Source organism: Xiphophorus maculatus, chromosome 5, assembly GCF_002775205.1.
Source record: "Xiphophorus maculatus strain JP 163 A chromosome 5, X_maculatus-5.0-male, whole genome shotgun sequence".
In the NCBI taxonomy this organism is placed as follows: domain Eukaryota; kingdom Metazoa; phylum Chordata; class Actinopteri; order Cyprinodontiformes; family Poeciliidae; genus Xiphophorus; species Xiphophorus maculatus.
The window spans coordinates 26,965,306-26,989,475 of NC_036447.1; the positions used below are offsets into that span (position 1 = coordinate 26,965,306).

Below are 24,170 nucleotides of genomic sequence, written 5' to 3' on the forward strand. Positions count from 1 at the left end.
GTTGGAATTTGTCACAACTTGTGAGTCACTGAAATACATGCGTTTTTCATTAATATGTTAATTTGTTGAAGTTCCACTTTGTAACAATACGTAAAGCTCAAAGCATTTTGTCTTTTTACAACAAGAACGTTTCTTGTTTTTACAACAGAAAAAGTCCATTCTTCTGACACTGTAGGACTTTTTAAAAAGGCATAAAGGGGCTCTCTCTGACTCGCCGACTTCTTACTGCTCCTTCCAAGGCTCCCACAAGGTGTTGCCGTTTTACTGTTACAACCTTTCCAGTTAAAATGAGGACATGTTTTGGTTTTAACGAGATACAACATCAGTTTTACATCTGCGTTAAAACCAGAACGCTTCTCGATTTAACAAGATGTTACTCCTGCATTTATTTTCCATCTCTGGCAGTTCGACGCTTCTGTAAACATTTTATTTATTGTTCAAATTTTAACTCTGAACAATCGCAACCCCCCCTCCTCCCCCCCCAAAAAACATTCATATGATAATATTTTAGCATATTCTGCTCTGCAGGTAATTTGTAATGTCCAAAGACATGGAGCTCACTGAATATAACTCTTCAAAATAACAGTGGAAACATGCAAAACTGGTCTGCAGCCAGAACAAGAGCTCGATTGCCGTAATTCATTGCTTTATGAGAAGGTATGGACAACATGTGACACGTCAATGTAAAACAAAAGTTAATAAAAACAGTTATTTTTTTCTGAGCTGATACACTTCTTACATTGTTTCATTGTCTTGTGAGGGTTGCCTTTCTCATTTCCTTAGTCAACTGAGCCATGTTTTATGCCATTGCATATTCTCATAAGGTTTTTAGAAAATGCTTAACTTAATTGTGATTATAATCTCCCCGTATAACTTAAAGCTATAAAACGTGCTTAATTATTTGTTTCTCCAAATGTTCGACTGAAAGCGGTCTGATAGTTGCCAGGTAGTTTCAACACGCAATCCTTGATCAGTTGGCGACATGCAGCGTTTTAAAGCAACATGGTCCTGAAAGAAATCTGCAAAACAACACAACTTTGTAGTAATGATGCCGTTTCAACAGAGAGTTCTCCTATATGAATATGGTAGAACGAGAAAGTGCTGCGCAAGACTCTGCAACCGAACATTTCATTTAATTATCAGTTACAATAAAAGGTTGTTTTTTTTGTCAATGAGATTATTATTACTGTTGTAGACATGCTTCAGCGTTGATTTTGTGATCAAAGACGTCTCAGGGAGGAAAACAGCTAGAAGGAATGAATAAGAAGGAGCCTGAAAGTCTGTTTGGGTTTTAGTGCCTAACAGGTTGTATTACTAATGAATGAAATAATTATTATGCAGTAGCTTCTTCACGTAGAGAAACATCTGCCGCAACAAAACAAAGCAATTTGTGAAGAATTTTCAGTAAAATCAAAAAATATACAAAGACAAACACATCAGTTATTTTTCTTATTTGAACTATCATCTTCTATAACCTGCATGGCAGTTTAAAAAAGCTTCCAGATTATGAAACTAGTTCAGGTGAACAACTTACTGTATACACTCACTAGAACAATACTTTATCACCCCTACAAATTGTGCGTAACTTCTTTTTCAGTCCATTTTCAGCCGAGTCAGCCTTTCTTGAATTACTAGAGAGTAGCTACATTTCAATTAATTGGAACCATGAAAATAAATTTGCATAATGGAAAGAATTTAGTAAAAAACTAAAATTTTTTTATAAAACGTTTTTGAGGTGGTTCTTCGGATGTATCGAAATTATTGTATTTCGCAAAACCGACTCACACGATTCACGTGATCAACAACCAGATGTTACTGCTGGCGGAAACGACGAAGAAGACGACAGGAAGCGGTAGGCGGCACAGTATGTTTTTTGTTTTTTTAGCGACTTATGGTGTGAGCAAACTTATTCACTTGTGATTTTAATCGTCTTTCTTATTGCGTTTTTTAGACAACATTTTGCACACATTTGTATTGAAGCGCAGCTAGTGAAACATCAATTGACCAATTCAGCAAACATCGTAACCCTCTCTAGCATTTTTCAGAAAAAAAATTAACACCATTTGGTACAATAATAAGTATACACAACAATAACATCAAATATAATCTTTTTAAGTTATTAAAATAAACTAATTTGGGTGTTTGGTGAAATTTTTTTGTATTTTTTAAAAGGTTCAAAAACTTTCTAAAAAAAAAAAAAAAAGTTTGAACACTGGCTAATTTTCTCTCTGCTCATTTCCGCCATCTTTCCAGGCTCCACCTCACCGTCTCCATCCGGCTGCTTTCAGACAGGCGTGAAGGCCTCGCCAGAGACGGACAGAAAAGAAAGAAAAGACAGAGTGGAAAGAAAAGCGAGAGGAGGTTGAGCGAGACGTACGGGAGGAAGGAGGAGAGTGAGACGTGTGACCCACTTTGCAGAGCCTAGAGTATTTATAGAAGTAAGTGTCCTAATTGGTGAGCCACTGGGAGAGCAACAGCACCGAACTGGTGCCCTACTCCCAGTCCTTCACCTCTTCAACCTTTTCCTCCTGCAGTGCTTTCACTTTCCTCCCTTGCCCCGTTCCTCCTGCATTCAGTCTGAAGACCCCATCACTCTTCCTTGTGCCATTTCCGCCTCCTACACTTCACTGATCAGTGACCTTCTCTTCATCCTTGTTCTTCCATTTCACCCCTCCTCCTCCTCCTCCTCCTTCGCTGCTCCGATTTTTACCTCGTCCTCTCTCCGGTTTCACCTCCTCATCAGTGATCGTTCATAGTAAAAGTATTTGAAGAAATATTTCTTCAAATATTGAAGAAATGTAAAAAAAAACAAAAACTCAAAAAACACAGATTAGTAAGATGTTATGAGGTGGAGGATAAAACATGCGTTGTTTTCTGTACATTTCGCAAATCTGCAAAGTGTGACATTTTTTATTTAGGACCCCCTGAGTTGATGCTTTGAAGAACTAACTTTTTCAAAAATGATTGGATTAAGAGCATCTGTTAGCACCAACTCTGAAATCCTCAGTTTCATATTTGATTTAAAAGAGCTTTGTGAGCTTCTCAGAGCTAGCTTGGTAAAAACTAGTTCTCTGATTGGCCCGGCTGAAATTCTACCGGAGAAATCCACTTCAATGGGAGAAAGCCCAAACAGAGCAGTGATGTCAATTTTAGTCTGCCTGAAGGTTTTGGAATGGAGGAAGTGAACCAGGCTGCACAGTGGCGCAGTTGGTAGCACTGTTGCCTTGCAGCAAGAAGGTCCTGGGTTTGATTCCCGGAGGTCGTTCTGCATGGAGTTTGCATGTTCTCCCTGTGCATGCGTGGGTTCTCCGGCTTCCTCCCACAGTCCAAAAACATGACTGTTAGGTTAATTGGTCTTTCTCTCTAAATTCTCCCTAGGTGTGAGTGTGAGTGTGTGTGTGCATGGCTGTTTGTCCTGTATGTTTCTGTGTTGCCCTGCGACAGACTGGCGACCTGTCCAGGCTGAATCCCGCCTCTCGCCCGGAACATAGCTGGAGATAGACACCGGCAACCCTCCCGACCCCATTAGGGACAAAGGGTGAACAGAAATGGATGGATGGAAGTGAACCAAGCTGTTCTGTCCATGTTAGCCAAACACCGAATCAACACTAACAGCCACCTCGTTTGGATCGGCACTTCTCTTTTGCGCAGGCAATTTCCGGTAAGCTTCATAGCGTCAAACTGATGGATTACATACGTCACAGGCAAACGTTAGCAGCTGAGTAAAATGTCAAACCTCAACAGAATGCACGTCTCCAGGAAGCAATTGTTCGTTAAAGCCGAGGGTCCAGACTCACTGTACGAAGTGAAGCGTGCAATAAGGGTCTGGTTTTTACCTGGCTGGAGTGTTTTGGTTTTTTGCTTAAACACTAATTACAAACATTAGGTCTGCTAATGTTAAAGCATTATATCAACATGGTATTTATTGGAAGCTAATGGAAATAAGCCAAAGTGCTAAATGAAAAATGAGCTCTGCTATAAGCATATAATCAGACTATTCTGTGACACTATCAGAAGTGTATGACACACACTGTTTAGTCTGTATGACTAAATAGATAAGTAAAAATAGATAATCCTACGAAAGAATTTAATTACACACATAGCGTCAAAGGTTATTGATTACAGTGAGTTTTATTTATCTGGCTAGAGGGCTAAATAGAAATTGTCCCACTTTTCAGCTGTTTTTATTTAAGATAAAAACATTTCAGTTGGAGGATAAAGTGCATTGAAGTTTGTTGATGGATTTTGATAAAGCTGATTAGGGATGTGGCCACTTTAAGGACAAGAAAACCCAAACCTCCTCCTTCTGGGGCCAAGAAATAAATAAAACCGTGGAATAAAACACAAATATGGAGGAAAGGGAGAACTCACGTAGGAAGTACTCTGAAGCATCCGCCTCATAGTCCGCATCCTCGGGGAAGTGGTCTATCTGCTTACACATCCCCTTAAAAGAACCTGGATGAGGAAAGAAAATAAAGAAAACTTAGAAAATTAGCAGCTAAAAACAAACAACAATGAAAGGGTAGATATGTAAGAACAGTGTTTCACAGAGAAAAATGACTAGAAAATGAAGGGCAATGATTGTCATCTTTGGAAATAAAAAACATTAAAAGGACAAACGGCTTTTAAGGGGGTGAAATATGTTGAGAGCTTCTGCTAAATGAAGGTGTGTCCTTGTGTGAGGGATGATTGAGGGGAAAATTAGCCAAGAAAATAGAAGGACAGAATGCAGCTCATTAAGACAGAGCATGTGAGGGGGAGTGTGTGTGTGTGTGTGTGTGTGTGTGTGTGCATGTGTGTGTAGGCGTGGGCACGCGCACGCGTGTGGCTTGGTTCAGCTCCAGTGCTAATTGTATGCCCTCCCAAACCACTGCAATTAAACAGGCCCTTGTTAATTGGCAATTAGACGACGAAAGACCAGCACTTGGCTTTCAGAGGGGCAGCAGTTAACATAAACACACACATACTTAAATATACCTCACACTAGCAGCCGTATGCTACACATGCGAGTACTTAGACTGCAGCGTTGCGTCTCGGTGAAGGAATTTAAATGGAAACTTAAAATTTGGACCTTTGAGACAAAATCAAATAAACTGCACCCTCAACTGTAAATGTTGTGAATTTGATTATTTTCACTACCGCAATCAAAAAATATTCTTCTTCTTTTTTTTCTTTTTGTATTAGTGAACTTTATTGAAAAGGTTCAAGAAAATAAATCAGCATTTTGCAAAAATTATTAGTCAAATTTCAGCTTACAAATTCTGTTCTTTTCCATGGAGAACGGTGGTGAATGTCAGTGGCATGCAAGTTGGGAAAAGCTTATGAATAGTTTCATATAGAATAAGTAAAGGATTTCATTTGTTACGTTGTGACCATAGTGTGTTATACTTCACTTACAATACAATTATTGATTTTTTTACTTTTTGTTTTTTACTAAAACTGTAGAATTGCAGCCTCTGTGATCCCCTTTTGTTAGATTTTACTGAGTAACTTAGGTAAATATGTTCATATATTTGATCAAAAAATGATATTGTTGCGTCGTGACATGTCGACACAATCTCCAAATAACAACAGTAGCCGCCGTGCGAATGGCGTACTCCGTGAATCGGAACACCAAATGACTATAATTTAACACGCCTGCGCCTACCGGCGTCATAAAACTTTCGATATAGCAGTTGCTAGGTGATATACAAAGTAGAAGATCCAGCGAAGACATTGTTCACATCACTCCCACTGCTTTAATTACAATACTATTTGTGTCTGTGTTTGTGTTTAATTTATTGCCATGAGCGCCGGTGCCTTCATGTGATTATCTCACAATTTGACAAACGCATCACTGTGTAGGAATTCCATCGTGCTTTTTATTTTTCCACCAACACAGTCCTCTCTCTCTCTCTGTTCTTCTTCTCTCCGTCTATCCCGTTCACACGCTCCCTCACTTACTCCAACACAAGCCCACCCACGCTGCACCACAAGCACATGTAATCTGGAATTGCATTTTCCCTGTCCTCCTCTCTTCTATCTCACTCGCTCGTGCACAGCCCCCTCTCTCAGTCTTTCACCTGTCCTCCCGTCGGTCTTTCACATGCATAGATGTTGCCTCCTGCACTCTGGAGACCAGATTCTCATTGGAACGGAGCTGGCTGCCACCAGCCCTTCCTTCATCCTCTGCTCTTCTCTTTGTCCTTATGCCTTGTGCGGTTCAAATTAAAAGAACATTTTACTGCACCAACTTTGAAGAAGCTTGTACAGTACATTTCATGTTAGCTTTGTGAGCCAATATGAAAGAAGCAACCGATGGCTTTTGGATTAAATGTGTCTGAGAATTTGAAGAAAATCTTCAAACACTAGACTAAAGTGATAAAATGTTATTGAAGACTTGAGGTGATGCACCACGAGCCATTCCTCCTTCTAGCTTCTGTTTTTGGTTGTATTTACCCAGAATGCCCTGCACTGCGGTTCGCTTCCTGCTTTTGGAGCGGCCTCCAGTCCGCTTGACATGCAAACCTACTCCTACTGCGCCAGAGTTCACTTTAATCAAACCAAGACCCAGGTTTTTATCAGAGTTCGAGATTCATTTCCTTTGTTTGTGCAGGTGTGAGTACACTCAACCGCGCCCTGGTTCGGTCCAAAGCATAGAATATACTGAGTAGCCCTTCTGGATTGGGCAGATTATCACAAGACCAAAGCATCTCTAGTTGTGGAGGGTTTACCTGAACCCAAAACCTGCTTAGACTGCGGATCTGCTTTAGATCGTGAAGGATCTCTGCAAAAGAAAACCCGCGCAAGCACATAAATATTTCATTTTGTTTACGCTGTACACGCCCTCACTATACTTTAATTTAGCGTTTTCATCAACTGCTGCCTCATGACATAACCAGCATGTCTTTAACACAACCATCTGCATATTTCAGCAGCGCCAACGTCGACCCGGCTTTCCCCTCTTCTCTGTGAAGCCATTCTGTTCTCCCTCCCTCCCTCCATCTCTGCGCTGTGAAGCGTCGCTCTCCCAAATTGCCCCTTTTAAATTATACATTCGGCTTAAACATGGGAGAGATACTATTATTCTGAAATCAACCTGCACCTCTGGGGTCAAAGTGGCTCTGGCCTCCACTTACGCTCACAGCCAAGTGGGAGTAAGGGGGCTGATTTATGCTAATACAAGGAGACCTTAATGACCCTCTCTTCACGAGCCAATCAGCACCCTGCTTACAAGCTGACCTCACAGCCGTTGAGGATAAGTTAATGTAACGTGATAAAGCAATCACAGGCAACCTTTTATGTAGTATTAACATCTTAACCCTTATTGCAATATGAAATGTATTTTTCTTTCTGTGAATGTGTGTGTGTGTGTGTGTGTGTGTGCGTGTGTGTGTGTGTGTGTGTCTCCTCTCAACCAGCTGCTATGTAAATACTTGGCGAAGTTTTTTTAAATTTCATACAGTAATTACGGATCAGTTTATCTGTGTACTAAATTGCTAATTAGAGACCTTACAGCCGAATGTTTCATTAGCTCAGGCTGTAGAATTACAGAAAATTTCACAGGTCTTTTTTCGTCTATTAATGTAACTTCATAGCTGACGTTTTGCCCATCGTTCATAATCTTTAAACAATTACTGCGTTTGTGCTTCAAAAGAAGCTCCATTTGAAAACTGACTTAGTCGTTTCCTTTCTTTCTCTCTTTCGGTCCTTTCTTTCTTCTTTCTGAATCTATCCTTTTGTTTTTCTTTCTTGACTTCGGTCTATTGCTTTCTTTCATTATGTCTGTCTCCTTGTCTTTCTTTCTTTCCATCATTGTTTATTTTTCTACTTCTCTTTCTTTCTTTCAAGCTAATAACGCCACGCTCATGGGTGTTTGAAAAGTCCGAGTTCCCCATTGCTTACCCCCCCAAAAAATCCCCCAGATCCTTAACAAGTGGTTTATTTTAATAGTAGAGATAAACAAAATATTCTCAAAAGTAGTGGGCAAGTGACTGGCCGAATATTTTTTATCGATCAATTTTTTAAACTGTGGACGCAGGTTTGCATTTTAAAGAATAGTAGAAAAAGCAAAACAGTCTGGATTTTTAAAACCTCTAAGTTGTTCCCCCAGAGTAACCGTGCCATAAAAAAACTGAAACAAAAGCACATCAAACTGAGCTCAGGATTTTTGTCCAAAGCTTTGAAACATTTAGGGTGCTTTCAGATTAGAGTCCTGAATCAGACTCTAATCCGTTTGTCTAAAATGTCAGATTTTCTTGGGGAGGTCAGAATGCAAATTTGAATTCCAAAGCGGACTTAAATAGCGTACTCCCATCCGCCTAAAAAACTAGACCTTGGTCCGGTTGAAACGTTAGAAAAACCGTCTGAATGCAACCTGACTAGAGACCGTTCCAAAAGCAGGAAGTTAGCAGGACATTCTGGTCAATATATTACTCTCTGCTCTGCGGGTTAACGAAGATGTTGTGTCAGTTGTCATATCAACGGGTTTGCGTGCCGACACTAAGCAAGGAAAAGCAGAATATAAATGGCTTGAAGTCGTTTTACAACTTTTTATCAGCTTATTGTCCCACTGCTGTGGCGTTCTGCAGCTGCTGTAATTTTTTAACCTTTAATAAATAACAAAAACGGGACTAATTGCCTCGTTTGTTTGAACATAATCATCAAATAGGATGGAGGAATTTGCTTAGTCCTCTCTTGCATCTAGAAACCAAACCGCGTATAGATTTATATCAAGGGAGAATACTTACAAACATCAGCAATCTTCTCAGCTTTAATTTAAGCCATATTTATTTATCAGGTAAGAAATAAAAACGCTTATTGACATGAGAAGAACAGAGGCGGTGCGTCACCACTAATCTTCCTGAGTGAAACACACACTGAGAATGGCGCACATAAAGGGTTTCCAGTAAGAGATATGGAAGGAAATTTGTGAAAGCAGGAAAAATCTTACATATATTTATGTAGTCTATTGATTTTTACTGCCCTTTAATTTGTTTCCTGTTTCTATTTTTAAGCTTGACCTGAATCTGACCGAAAACAAAAAAAGTTCAGTTCTTCCTCCCCTGACTAAAATGTGAGTTGACCATAAATATATTGATCGTAGGTCTTATATTTTTTTCTCATATGTAGTTTTTCTTTCTTGTGGGACTTTCCTGTCGGGCCAAAGTTTGAGTCACACGCAGACATCTGCACTGCGTTCCGTGAAGTTATTATCTTTGGACCTAAAGAGGAACAATCTGGAATCGAAGCACAGCTTCAGTTATTACATCTGGAAACTAGAGATCAGAAACCTGAGAGTAGTGATGGACTCTGACCTGAACCTTCAGAGTCACACAAAGACGATTACAAAGTCGGCCTTCTATCGCCTGAAGAGTATTTCCAGGATTAAACAACTAATGTCTAGAGAAGTGTTTCTCAAACGTTTTCAGGCCGACGGCCATTTAACAAACACTCACGGACTACCTAACCTGAAATTGCCCCACGATAACACATCTTAATATAAAATTCAACCTGAAATGAAAATATTAGTCTCTTAACTCACTTACTGTTGCTTTCTTTGTTCATCCTAATAAGAAGAGTGGTGCTGTTTGGTAAATGTGACTGGCCATGAACAGGTCTGCTTTGGCATTTTGAGTTATTTACAGAATCTGAAAGTGTCTAAGCTTTCCAATGATGTCAAAAACATGAAAATAAAAAAAAGAAGTTGTGCTTTACTACCAAGTGTGTGTATTAATGACATTTAGGGCTGTTTGTGATTTAGAAGAATAGATTTATGTTGCTTTAGCAGAAACAAAAACGCCTTTTCTGCACCATTACATATAAAAAATAATCCACCCATTTCTAGAAATTGCATTTATTTATTGTATTAATTAAATTTTTATCATTTTTAATTGAATAAAACTAATAGCTTTAAGCGTGTGAGCAGAACATCATAGGCAACTTCTGTATCTCGTTCTTGCCTCTCGGAAAGAAAAGATCACATTAAGATCCGCCTGAGACTCGAGACGGAAAACGAGGAACTCGAGGAGATGATGGAAAACCCTCGGAGAAAAACGGAGCGTTCCGAAGATGGAAAAGGTTCCACGTCACGAGACCTTGAGTCAGAATATGAGATGCTCATCAGTGAAAACGAAGCTCTCAAAACGCAGCTCAAGTCTCTCTCTCTAGAAAATGTGACACTAGAGTTTAAAAACAAGGACTTGGAAGGTAGAGTGGAATACTTGTGGGGAAATAAGATCCGACCTGTGTTGTTCAAACTCTCATAAAAAGATCGGATACAGGTCGAATTACGGCAAAAAAAAAAATTGGAATCGGGCCACTTCAGTATTCACGCATTAATGTGACCTCTTGTTTCAGAAACAAGGAATCTAGCGCGTTACTATTTATAATCCAATAATCAGATTAAAGTTGGCAATCCAAGTCACTGTGTTACTATATATTTCTCATTTTATTTTGTGAAAACATATATTGTCGCTTTCCTTTTTTTCTCGGAGAGTTACGTCTCGTGTGTAACACCAGCGACACAAACGTAAATAATGGAGGGAAAAGGGATGTGCATTTTCTAGCTGGATATATTTTTCATTGAATAATCAAGTTACTTTTTCAAAGTAATTAGCTGCAGTATATATCATATGCATGAGTTTTATGATCTCAAAGTGGCACACTGTCCCAAAAAAGCATCTTTTTCCATTTCCTCTCGAACAAAATGGCTTCGGTCTTTAATCAAGCAGAATGATTCATTCCAGGACTGAACACTTTATCTTTTGCCCTCACAGCCAGCAAGCTAAATACTCTGGTAGCACACACAAGCCTGCTGCCAGATTCTGATATATTTTATTGGCCAGAATACATTTCATTATTGGTCAAAACTGCATTTATATATGTTGACTGGCATTTGAACTGGTTCTGCCTCTTCCTAAAACCCTAAGTGAAAATCTGCTAGTAAAATAGGACTCAGTTGTTTTAAAGTCAATACAGTAGTTAGACTGACAAAAATAAAGTATAAAAAAATAATCTTTGTTCTTCTTGAACAACTCTACATCAGTGCAACAGTTTGCCCTACAAAAATAAATAAAAATTACATTTTCTAACGGTACACCTAACAGACACATTAGCTCCTCACTGGTAGCTAACCCAGTGTGCCATCTCACTTTTTTTCCCTTTGCCATTTTCAGCCACAAACATTTAATTAAAATATCTACAGATGTGTGTTTCTGTCTCTGCCTCACTCTGACACTCTGCATCCTGATGTCTCTGCATGGGATTCATGTATTCACAACAGACACTACAGTAATGTACAGTATCAGAATGTGAACTACCTAAATTTTTTTTTAAAAAGTATGTTTTTATCATGCTGGATGAGAATTTTAACAACCGACCTTCAGATGTGCTATTATAAATCTCATATGCTGTCAACTCTGTTTACTGCATAACTTATTTCCTACAGCAAAAGTTTTCATGTCTTTATTTTAAAACCTCTCCTTTTCATGTCTCCTGTCTCAAAATGTAAAATGGCTTCAGGGATGCACATCTAAGGTGAATAAAACCAGCAAAGAAATGATTTATTTTAGAGCCAAACGGGAAAAACAAAAACCCACTGACAGGTCACCATTACAAAAGCATTTCGCCATGTAAATGTGTAGAACATTAGTGGAGTGTTTTACTGCAGCTGATAATCTAATCATCACCTAACCACTACCCTTATAAATAAAGTGGAAATAATGAAAAAAAAAATGTTGAAAGTTAAAAAAATGAACCTGACATCGGTGCTCACCTGTTCTCCTTTCTGGTTCTATTCTAATTAATATGATTTCTAAACCTTCACACCCTCCACACTCTCTTCCCTGACCTGCTATTTTCTTAGCAAAAAGAGCAGTTTTAGCTTATTTAAAAATGAATAACAGGTTATACACATTTAAATAAACTAACTGAAGACCTCACCTGAGCTTCCTCAGTCTCTTCACCTGTCTTCAACAGCATCGCTATTCTAGCACTGCCATTCTCCTGCTGAGACATTACACATAATATAATATACATGTTGAGAAATGGTGGCGGATGATCAGGTGTTGCGTAGCCATTGCTCACACTGACATTACACTTTAAGCAATATAGTGATGTGACATTTATGTACGAGCCGATTCTTCTGACCGGCTCTTTACTGTGAACGATGGGCCTGGAGTCTCGCTGAGAACCGTTCCTTGTTTTGGTAAAGGTACTCTAGTGCAGTAGCTATTATTACTCTATTTTATTTAAAATATATATTTATTTAATCGTCGAAGAAGCCTCTAATTGAAGACTAGTGGTGTTGCAGTGCGTGCGCCTGTGTTACGCTGCAACTGTTAGGCTGCGTGTTGCTAACCTTTAAAAACAAAAAAACTCAAAGGCCTCTGAGCGTCAAGCGTCACGGAGTATCATCAGCAGGTTGAAACGGAGATGCTGTGTAACAGCAGTGTCTTTTATTCTGCAACACAAAATAACTCTATTAGAAGTTATACGTTGTGTAGCGGCAATTCGCTACACAACGTGCACAACACCGGTTGTTCCTCCCGCCCGCTGAACACGGTAACAGCGGCAGCAGTTCACGAAGCAAACGTGACTTACGACGGAAACGATGCTAATAGGGAACTGAAAGTGGTAATTGATCCTTAACAAAACCTGATAACATAACATAACTCAAGACATATCGCTACACAGCGGTTACACATGTCCGTTTTTAGCGACAGTTATCTCCTAGCAACGGTTATCTTTATCATTGCTGGAGCGATACTGACCAATATTGGCAACTACTGTATGTCAAACTGCGACTAGTGATGAATAACATGTTCAATATTTTTATAACCAAAATTCTGAAATCTTTCTGATCCAACCCCAGGAAAACAACAAGTAAATAACACAAAAAACACAAAACAATATTAATTTACATCAACTATTACTCCAATGTGGCCTGCGTGCCACACCTGTCTGTTCTGAACCTAGAAGCAGGTAATTCCTCATGCATGTACAATCTTGTGTTTGCATTACTGCTAATATGTTTCTATGTATATTGACATTATCATCATATGATTCCTCTGCCAACATATAGACATTTTTCAGTTCATACCTGTCTGTGTGGGCTTGATTTTCACATTTTTGTCATTTATGATCCTCACTATCTGCCTGCACTTTTACATGTTTGCTGTAGTTCAACTTGGTAGATTAGTCTTTCAGTCATACACTTTTCTGTATGAACCTGTTGTACGTGGGTCATGGAAAATTATATTGAAGGTCATGGAGAGTCATGAAAAAGTCATGGAATTGTTTTTCTAAATACCAGTGGGAACCCTGTGTAAGTCTTAACCTTTACAGCTTTAATTAAACTTTTATACAGCAGACTTTTTTTTATTTCACCAAACTTTACATGAACATGTTTAGATTTATGGAATTGCATTGTGTGGATGTTTTAGAATTATTTGTACGGCTACAAATGAGAATAAAATTGATCATAAAAGCCAAAATATCTTATCAACAATGTAACACAGTCCACAAATACAAGGTGGATGCAGAAAGAATGGAGATAAGAGCAGAAAGCTCTCACTTCATTAAGCAACTTCTTGTGAGCTGCATTTCATTTTAATCTTTGAACCCCGACAGCGTCTTTCATTGCTGCACAAATTCAGAACACATTCGACAATAGAAAGACCTATTAAAGATAATTGTAATAAACGTGGAATTAGATTCTTACCCCATTTGCTCTAACTAATTTAGAGTAAGCAATTACTTTTCCTATCAGCAGGCTCGCACATGTGTGCACCCACAACGCGTACAGTAGCTTGATGCGCGGCGGAAAAGAGCCACGCAGCGACTCAGAACTGCTGGGTGAGCTGTTGGGAGGGAGGGGGGAGTTACCATTGACTTTTTTTTTTCTTTTTTTTTTGATAAGAATAATATTTATTTACTTTTTAAAATTCTGCTGCAAATAGCATCCACAGTCCACATTTCTAAATTATTAAAAGTAACATGAACGACAAAGGCTTCCTGAAGCACTTGAATGTTAATCAGTCCAGTAAATTGCATTATTATGATAAAGTCCATTTAATTCAGGAACTTTATCACTCAGTCAAATGCATAATAAAGATTAATTTGAGAGCCTTTCTGTTAATTATGATGATTTCCTACTTGGAGGCAATAAAAACACGACGTTTAAACTGATCATTTTTGAGTGTATCTATTAGGTGTCTAACACCTGCTTAAATGTCGTCAGTTTTCAAAAGGTACGTTTTATCTGAGATTCATTGTAACAATTTCTTTACTCGGTATCACTGTACTGTAGGTATAATATCAAATCAGTCAAATTTTATTTGCATAGTGCATTTCAGCAACAAAATCTTGGATGCTAATAGCATTTAGCATCAACTTAATGGTTGAATAACCTAAATAACAGATTTAAAAACAATAAATATCTTTATTGTTGAGCACATTTGCTCATTTATTCAATAATTTAGCAGCGAAAAATGCTTTTGAATTAAAAATGTTGCTTATTTTGTCCATGTATGGTTTTCGGTGGAAATTGTGATTAGTTAATTAGACTAAAACGTTTAATTGCGTTTCATCACTAATTCAATCAGATCAAGCACACAAAATGTAACAACCGTTTCTATGGAGGCGTTCGTTCAGCTGCTTATGTAGTTCTGGCATAAATGGCGCTGTGGGCTAACCACTCCCTCCGCTGTCCCCAACCAATCAAAATCTAGGAAGCCATCTAAATCGTGGAGCAGGATCAAATGCACAAGTCACATGAAGTAATCACCAACAACCTATTGAATGAAAAACCTGTGCAAAATGTAACAGGTTTGACCAGATCCTGTTCTCCCCCTTTTCTAATGCCACCCTGGGCAATCACCCCTATGGCCCACATCACAAACGAGACGACATAAAGCTAATCATTGAACAATCTGTTCTGTTTTATCCTTTTGAAGAGTGCCAGTATAGGTAGCTGCTGGATTGCTAGCTGTTGACAGTTTTTTTTTAATCATAAGTGGATTCAATGTTTTGCTGCCAAAAAAAAATAAAAAATTTAACCTTGTGTGGCGCATTGAACTGCCAGCAGACTTTTGATTCACCTTTCCAGACAATTATCTTTACCTCACTGCCAATTAGCGCAAATTCACACACAAGAAAATGCATACCTTTGACTTAGAAGTTATCGTTTTTGTACGTCTGTTTTGTAGCCACAGGCTAATCTGAAAACCCAATCCCACATTGGGCTTTTTATTAAGAAAGCAAAATTGAAATGAACGATTCCTGTCACACACTCAGATAAAATAAGGATGCATTTTAAGTGTATTTTAAAAATTTCTTACAATTAATAAAACGCCTGTTGTTATCGATTGATGAGAAGGTAGAACACTGACACAAAACCTGATTTAAGCTTGAACGCTTTTCATTACAAAAATGTGGGACGCTTTAAGTTTTTAAATCCAGAAATGCTACTTTGGGCCACACACAATACACTGTAAAAATTATAATTTTTTTATTCAAAAGGGCACATTTTCCTCCAGTGGAAAAAGGGCAGGATCTCCAGCACCACGTAGTGTCTATCTGATGGCCATTGTAAGACCATTAAATCTACAGGAAATCCAGACGGGGTCACTGTGCTAGTTATGCTATTAGTGCTAAACATTAACATAAGTTGCAGGTGATGACTGAAAAGGTCAACTCTGAACTGAAGTACTAGTAGAACCCTGCAGAGTTGTGTAAATCAGATCTAGATAAAAACCATTTACAGCTTAATCACAACAGAAACACTCATGAATGGGGTTAACAGTTTAACATGTTTAACAGTAAAACTGAATTTATTTCCACTCAAATATCAAGTTGCTAATTTTAAAGAGTGGACCTGCGGGGGGGAAAACCCCCCCAAAACATCTCAAGCTACATAATCAGGGATTCAAAATACCTGGAAGGTTAAGTTATATATATATTTTTTAACCCCTCCAGGGGGTCTTTTGTGGGCTCTAGTGTCCCTTACATGATAGTAGGCTGACAGGAAACGGGGAAGACATGCGGCAAATATTGTCGGGTCCGGGAGTCGAACCCACGACGGCCGAGTCAAGGACTCAAGGCCTCCAAATATGGGTCGTGCTAACCACTACGCCACGCCCGATTTTCTTTTGTAAAAGTATTTGAGACATGCTGTGATATTTTTCAGTTTTATTTGTGCAGACAGTCCAGTACAAACATTTTCCTTTTTTTTAATCGTCTCAAAAAGTAGAAGAAAAAGCACCATGCTGTTATGTCTAATATGGACAACTAAACTAAAATAAAGAGGAACAAGGAACCTGATGGGCCTTATAAGATGGAGAGTGTGTGGAAGAGTCCAAAACGATGGCTGCCACCGTAAAGCATAACATGAGAACATGTCAGACTGAGAGCGTAAATACAAATCATACTGATGTATATCTCACATCTGGGTGCCTGGGGATAAAAAAAAAAAAAGAAGTAAATTCGCAATGACATCAGAGGTGAATGGGTCTTTGGGTCTCTCAGGATTCATTTCTTGCTGAAAGAAAAAAAAAATCATGAAAGATGAATCCACCTGACGGCACAATGTTGGGCCTGGTCACACTCAGGATACCAATGTGCCATGGAAACACTATGAGTGACACAAAAGAGTATATAAAATAAGAATCAGATACTTTTTATAAATGAAAATAAAAAAAGAATATGTCAATCAAATCACTTCTAAATGTCTCAAGAGACCAAGGACGCTCCTCTCTGTTTTAATTTGATCCTGGCTTTTATTGAGAACGATATTTGGAAAATGTACAAGAAGCTATGATTAAAAATGACAACAAATCTAGACAAGAGCGTGTTTGGATTAGCATCCAGTGGATTTCTGGGCCTTCTGACGCACTAACTCACAAATTGTCTCACAAATTGTCATTTGCATCCCCCATCCCCCATGCGATGACTTTCCTGTTTCCTGTATAAGAATACAGTTGGGACAGTTTCAACAGTGCTTACAGTTTCTTTACTTGTGGTTTTTGGTCAATTCAGCACATTTATTTTCCTCGCAGAAATGTTGCAAAGCAGACCTAGTTTGGCCGGGCGGCGTCTGATCCGTCATAGCGTGAATTTCATTGTTTCTCATGGTATGAAGTAGGCAGTAGCACAAAGGGTCTTGCCTAAGGACCCACACTGGACAGCTCAACTGATCCAGGCTGTGGCAGGAAGCCGGAGCGCCCGGAGAGAAACCTGCAAACAGGAAACTACTTTTTGATATTTATGAAATTTAATCACAAAATATTCAGCCTAATTCTATAATTGTTCTTTGAATATTTTACACCATTTTTTAGAATAATCACACTTTCTGAACTGTTTCAGAGAAGTTTTGTTGCATTTTATTTTGAAATGTTTGACCAAGCTGTTGTTTTAGTTTCAGTTTCCTGATCTTTAGACAAAAAACGACAACATCTAATTTTTTAAAAATAAATTTTACTTGGGGCTGGGAACTAAAGCAATAGCAATATCAATAGATCAGGGGTGCCCAAAGCTTTTAAGACTTTTTTGGTCCAAAATTGCAACATTTATTACATTTTCAGCGGCGTGGTTCACTTTCACACTGCACTGTGTCAAACTAAGAGCAGACAAGTAAAGTGTAAAAATATTGCTTGCAAAAATATCGTAAATATATAATGTATATGTGAATTTATTGCTTATAAATATTTAAAAACGTGACATGTGCTCAAAGTTCGACGCTACAGTTAGCTTACCAAAGGATTGTGTTTAAAAATAATAGTGGATAAATGGCTTAAGACCATTTATACCACAGCAGGTATGGAAAACCACAAATGCAAAAATTAAATCACAGACAAATCTATTAATCTCTTCATGTTAAATAAATTTTAAATATTACTTTTTATTTAAGTATTTATGTCAGCTTGAGTCATGCAGAACTGATCTGATCGTTTCCATAGCAACAATCAGAGCCAGAAGTCCAGTGAGCTCACCGATGAGGTCATAGATGATGTCATAGATGATGTCATGTACATCACAGTAGATCAAAGAAGTTGTAAAGCTTGAATGCGTGAATCTCAAAGCATCAGTCAGGATCAAGACGCTTCGTGGAGATTCATATTTGTGCTCAGCAACGATGTTTAGTGTTTCAAACATGCTCATTCCTTTGCTTATCCCGCTTGGTTGGAGCCTGGGGTATGCTGTCACCATGGGGTTAAAGAGAGTGTTCCCTGGAAATGTTGATTTTCAAGAGAAGGAGTTTGATAAAGGTTTCTATCAAGACGAGGAGGACGATTTGTTTTGGAAAGGTGTTCCTGAACAACGAGGAACGACATTTAAACGACAAAAAACAAACCGACACGGCCGGGTGGGTGTGTCCACAGCCAGTTTGTCGGTTGTTCGTTCTAAACAACCGACCAACATCTGTGGGACCACAGACATTGGTGCAACTGCGACTGTACAAGACCGTACCAAGTAGAATATCGTTACTCGAACAAAGTGACCCGGCTGGGGAAGCTTGTTCGAAGACGATCGTACACCGTGAGGGTCACAGTACAGTCGCAGGAAAATCTAACCCGGCTGGGGAGGATTTGTCTGTGGCTGAAGTAACAGCACAAGCTTTTGTTTTGTTGGTTCCATTGCTTTCCTGTCATGACAAGAGTTCTCTGAAGATCTTACCTAAATTTATGGGACCAAAGGGTAAAAAGATTCGACAGGTTTCCTGTTTGCAGGTTTCTCTCCGGGCGCTCCGGCTTCCTGCCACAGCCTGGATCAGTTGAGCTGTCCAGTGTGGGTCCTTAGGCAAGACCCTTTGTGCTCCTGCCTGCCTCAAACCATGAGAAACAATGAAATTCACGCTATGACGGATCAGACGACGCCCGGCCAAACTAGGTCTATGTCAGGTGCTGGGGAACCAGAGCACCTTGATGAAAAATGGGCTACTGGAACAAGACGGAAATGGCGAGAGGTGAAAACATGGATCTGTAGAAGGGGCTACATGCAAAAAATGTGGGAGGATTGGTTACTTTGACATCCCCAGTCAACACTAACTGCCAAAAAACTAGCAGCTCAGTGTTCCAACATCCACAAACAGCAACTATTATCACAACTTGAGATTGATGAGGTACCACACAAATGCTGCGGCAAGGCGGAGCCAGACTGACATAACTAGAAGCAAAAAGGAGGAGGATCTTGGCTGCAGATTTTTTTTCCTACCAAAGAAAAGAGGATTACTTTCAGGAAAAGCCTGACAGCCTTTAAAAAATTATAAAATCTGCTACATTGGGCCTCAGAAAAGGACTGATGGAAAATATTTAGGATTATCTTTTAATTTTCTTTCCAGAATACTTGCAGTTAAAACTGTTTATACCTATTTTTTCTTCATTTTATGATAAATCAACTATTTTTTCCTCCCATTTTTGTTCAATTAGGACTACAAACGTTTTAATTTGATAAATACAAGAATGTTGAGATTTTCTGGCTGTTTCTTCAACATGCCTTTAGATACTAAGGATCTGAAAATTACAATAGTGTCATAAACGTTGAAACAGATGAGAACTAAAGGCCACTCTGCGAGGAAGAAACCATCAGTCCAAAAGCGACACAAAAAGTCAGTTTCTTAGTTCAGTTTAAGTAGCAGAGTTTGGTTTACTTCACCTCAAATTAGCTTGGTTTTGTCTCTTCAGCTTCTTTTAAGCAAACTTTGTTCACCTTTTTCTAGCAAAAATTTAGTTTCAAGTGGTCCCACCTAGCATAGTTAGCTTAGATTTATTTAGCCTAACATCCATCCATCTATCAATCTATCTGTCTAGATATAGATCTATATTTATCTAGATATACTGTATATCTAGAAAAAGGTCTATATAAATATATAGATCTAGATCTATATAGATCTCTATATATAGATGTAGATATATATATTTATATATATACAGTATATATATATATAGATACAGTAGATAGATATATCTGTATGTATATATAGATCTATATATATATACATATGTATATATATAGATATATACTGTATATAGATCTGAATCTATATATAGATCTATATATCTATATATATACCTGCAGATATACAGTAGATCTATATCTATATATAGATATAGATCTATATCTATACATATTTATATATAGATATATATTGATATATCTATATATATGTACACATATATAGATACATAGATATAGATATATATTGATATATATCTATGTATATATAGATATATAACAATATACTGTATATCTAAAATAAAAATATCTAAATGTCCAAGTTTGATTGAGGTAATTGAATTATTCTACGGTGGCAGCGCGTCTATGCATAACTTATAAGAATAGTGTTTTTGCCCTCCAGCTTTGTCTGCATGCACAAAATTTCCTCACGTAAACAATAAGATGCAGAGACCTATGGAGGGGCTCAAAGTTAAAAAAAGAGCACATTGAACAAGATCTTAAAACATCGTACAACAACAACACATATTGATCAAGAATCTAATTGGATCCTACTATATCATTGCCATCATGTGAGGACAATGCAAAGCAAATCTAGTCTCTATTTTCCCCAACAGTTATAAAGTTGCTGTTTCTGCTGCTGACAGTCCTGGAGATCTGAGCTGATCTGAGACTGTCGAACAGACCAGAGGAGAGAAGGTCAAAGGTTATGAAGTAATGAAATAAGCAAATTTGCTGCCATTTTATTAAACCCACCGGTCACTATAGTGACCAAGACATTTATTTCACTTTCAAGGAGTCCAAAAAGATTACTGATTAAATGTTCAGTGTTTGGATAGTACTTCTGCAGTATCACATGTTTAAAGTAAATTATCACATGAATAGAGCTGTTTACATCTTGGTTGCACCAAGAAGGAAGACGAGAGGAAGACTGCCACAAACCTCCCAACAGCCAGACTAGTTTATTTTGCTAAATTATTATATTTAGCTAAATATTATTGCTGAGGGGCACAAGCAGGCCTTCTGACATACAGATAAAAAAATAAAAAAATTTGAAAAAAACAAAAAATCAAAAAGGGCACTAGGGGCATTTATGATAAAAGCGGCCCTGGCTCAAGGTACCCCCTCCCCCTTGCAATTGTACTATGAATTAAAAAAAATGTCTCCGTAAAAAGAGTCAAAAAAACTACTCAACCTTCCCAAACAAAGTAGGAAGTAAAAGTAGTTCTGTTGCTCACAGCGGGGCCTTGTGATGTGCCACCGGTGTGCAGCTCGCACAACTGGAACAAGAACATCGGCGCTTTAGTCAGAGGCCCACTTGTCTCCAAATAGAACTGCAGGTTTTCTGATGAGCCTGTCGACTTACAAGTACAAAGTTTTGTAACCTTTCAGCCACAGGAAGAGCGTTGACGGCAGGAAGAAAATAGAGCTGATAGGTGAAGGCAGACTGACATTTACAGAGTGTGTGTAGTCCTTTAAGACTGAACATTCCTGGGAAGCATGCAGAGCTGCAGTCTTGCTTAAGATAAGTGTATGCTCAGCGTAAGAGAAAAATATTTTAACCACCCTAATGAAAATGGATGAATTAAAAATAATTCAATCATGAAAATTTAAAGAAAAAAAAAACATAACAAAACGAAATGAACAATTGTCCTCCCCCACTTTCTCCCAAAGCTCTTATTGCAGACTGCAGACGTGCAACGCTCCCGGTCACAAACGCCCAATCAGAGCCAGGAGGAAGGTCGGTGGCTAAGCTAGCTAGCCTGAGCATTCACAACAGGCTCCATTGTGGAAAATAGCTATACACTAGATGTTAAATGTAATTAAACTTTTTAATCATCATAGCTTCCTCTTTTATGTTTGGCATAAACATTGTGTAATTGCAAAATAAAATTAGTTAATTGTACTTTTCTCAGGATATTATATTTCTGAAGTGAAGGGGGCGGGGCCTATTAAAGCTCACCCAAGTCCATGGCTCCTTTTTTTTTCTTCAATAAATGTTGAGGAAATGGCAAGCATACAAAAAAGAATAACACTTAAATACAACTAGAAAGAACTTTATGTGAGCTAAGCAGTTTTAGTAAATACTGCTAAATGTGTTTTGCTACAATGCACTGAGGTTCTAAGTTAACAAAACTAAACCTGTTTACTTTGATCAGTGTGTAAAAACTGTAACGGTTCAAAGCAATGGGTTCCCAAGTGATTTTCTAATAAGTCAACCAATTCAGGTAAAGAGTGTCTAGCGTACACAAACTTGATTGACAGCGCTAAGACCCTCCTCCTGACTCTGATTGGCTATTTCTAACAGCAGTGTATTCCTACAGATAGCATCAGGTGGGCTGGGAGAAGCTCATCTCTTTCAAAGTTTATGTCTCGACATACTGTCACGACTCACGACATAACAGTTTTAACAAATATATATATATATATAAAAAAACACACACACACAAAAAAATCCAACCATTTTTTAAAACAAAGGTTACATAGTGCAGCTTTAATGAAGCTGGTGCAAGACGATTACATTCATTTCACTTTGGGCTGTGATTTCATTTAGAGCTAATGTCTAAATTATAATAATTTTACTGAATAGTTCCAGAGTAAATATTAAACTTCTCCCAGTTATTGTGAAAACACAATATCTTCGGGTGAACCAAAATTTATGCAAACACGACTGTGATAGAAATATGATAGAGACAAGATGTAAGCTAGCAACCCTGAAGTTTCAAGACTGTTTTTTTTTTTTTTTTTTTGTGAATTGGAAGACTGGTTTATAATCAGTTGCAATTCATCCTTTAAATAAACAAACCCGTCTTTAAATGGGAGCAAAGCCAAACTCTAGGAAGAACCAGGCTGTCCCCCTTTTCCAGTTCTCCCACAACGCTCCATCCTGTCCCCTCACTGCTCTATCCTAGTTTTGTTTAGTGAAACTTTCCGCAATGCTTTCTGTCTCCTCCTCCTCCTCCTCCCACCCCGATGAATACCCTTGGCACACAAAAAAAAAACCGATGATAAAAAAGGGAGTGACAGGACCTAATAAAAGGAGGACAAGAGGAAAGAGGGGAAATGAGATGAGGAAAGAGACAGCCGGAGCTGGGAAAAACAGAGGAGGAAAAAAAAGTGATGGACTCGCAGAGCTTTTAGGCATCACAGCAAAACTCGCTGATAAATGGGGCAAAAAAAAAAAAAAAAAAGTTTGGCCATTTATGAAATCATATAGATTGGTGTTTATTTCTCCATGAACTGTTTTGTTGTGACTTTCTGTGCAGCAGAGATGGAGTAAAATGTGGGTCCAGACTGACGGTCCATTTTACAGGATTTGGTCAAACCATTTAATGCTACTTGGCAAAATGTGTGTAACAATGATAAGCTAATTACATATTCAAAACACAACACTTTGCCTCACACTGGTCAGTCTTGGAGACGTAGTTGCACACATGTTGTCACGTTACAACGTCGAACCTCAGCTGGGACTGTAAATGGTTGACAAAAACATCCCCTGGCTTAATTTTCAAACATATTGCCAATACTGAAAAAAAAACCCAGGGTAGAAACGTCTACACTGAAGAGTGTTGTCTTTATGTCCTGTAGCTTAATTCTTTGGTGCATTCGTGATCGGAAAAACACTGGATTTCGATTCGGTTCCAAAATACTTTGATTAATTCCAAACACAAACTAAACGCCGTAGTAGTAGCTCTTACTATAGTAGTGTCGTCACATGATTTCTTTCCGCTTCCTACTTGACGATAACCCGTCAGATCAGATAAAGCTGAATATTGACACAATTTCTCAGTGCACCTCTACATAAAACGTGTTGGTTTTGAACTGTGGGAGGAATCGCAGAGAAAACCCACGCGCTCATATCTGCACAGAGCCAAGGTTTGCACCAGGAACGTTCCCTCTGCAGAAGAAACGCAGCGCCAACCACCACACCGCTATCTGTCTGCCAAAATCTAGGCCTACTTCTTCATCACAAAATCACTTGCATCTGTCGAGGCTATTTTAGCACCTTCAAATATTAATAATCAACCCTGAACACTCACCAGCTCTAAAAGCCCATTCTACTTAATTAACCTACAGATGTATTCAATAATTTAAGATGAAGTCATACTTTGAGCTCTGGAAGTGGCTCATGTCCGCCGTGGTATGGTTAAAATGAGAATGAATGTTGGTTGCATACCCAAAATAATATGCTATGGGTTTTTTTTTTGTTGTATTTGTGATAGATTACAATTAGGCCT

The 24,170-nt window shown here is 38.4% G+C and overlaps 1 protein-coding gene across 1 annotated transcript in view; it reads right to left on the minus strand.

The window, feature by feature from the left end:
- The window catches only part of LOC102220985 (voltage-dependent calcium channel gamma-2 subunit-like), a 65,554-nt gene that overhangs the window by 12,385 nt on the left and 28,999 nt on the right, over positions 1–24,170 (minus strand). Inside the window, exon 2 of the mRNA XM_023333076.1 lies at positions 4,372–4,455. Coding sequence (XP_023188844.1) covers positions 4,372–4,455 — 84 coding nt within the window. The remainder of the gene's footprint in view (positions 1–4,371; positions 4,456–24,170) is intronic.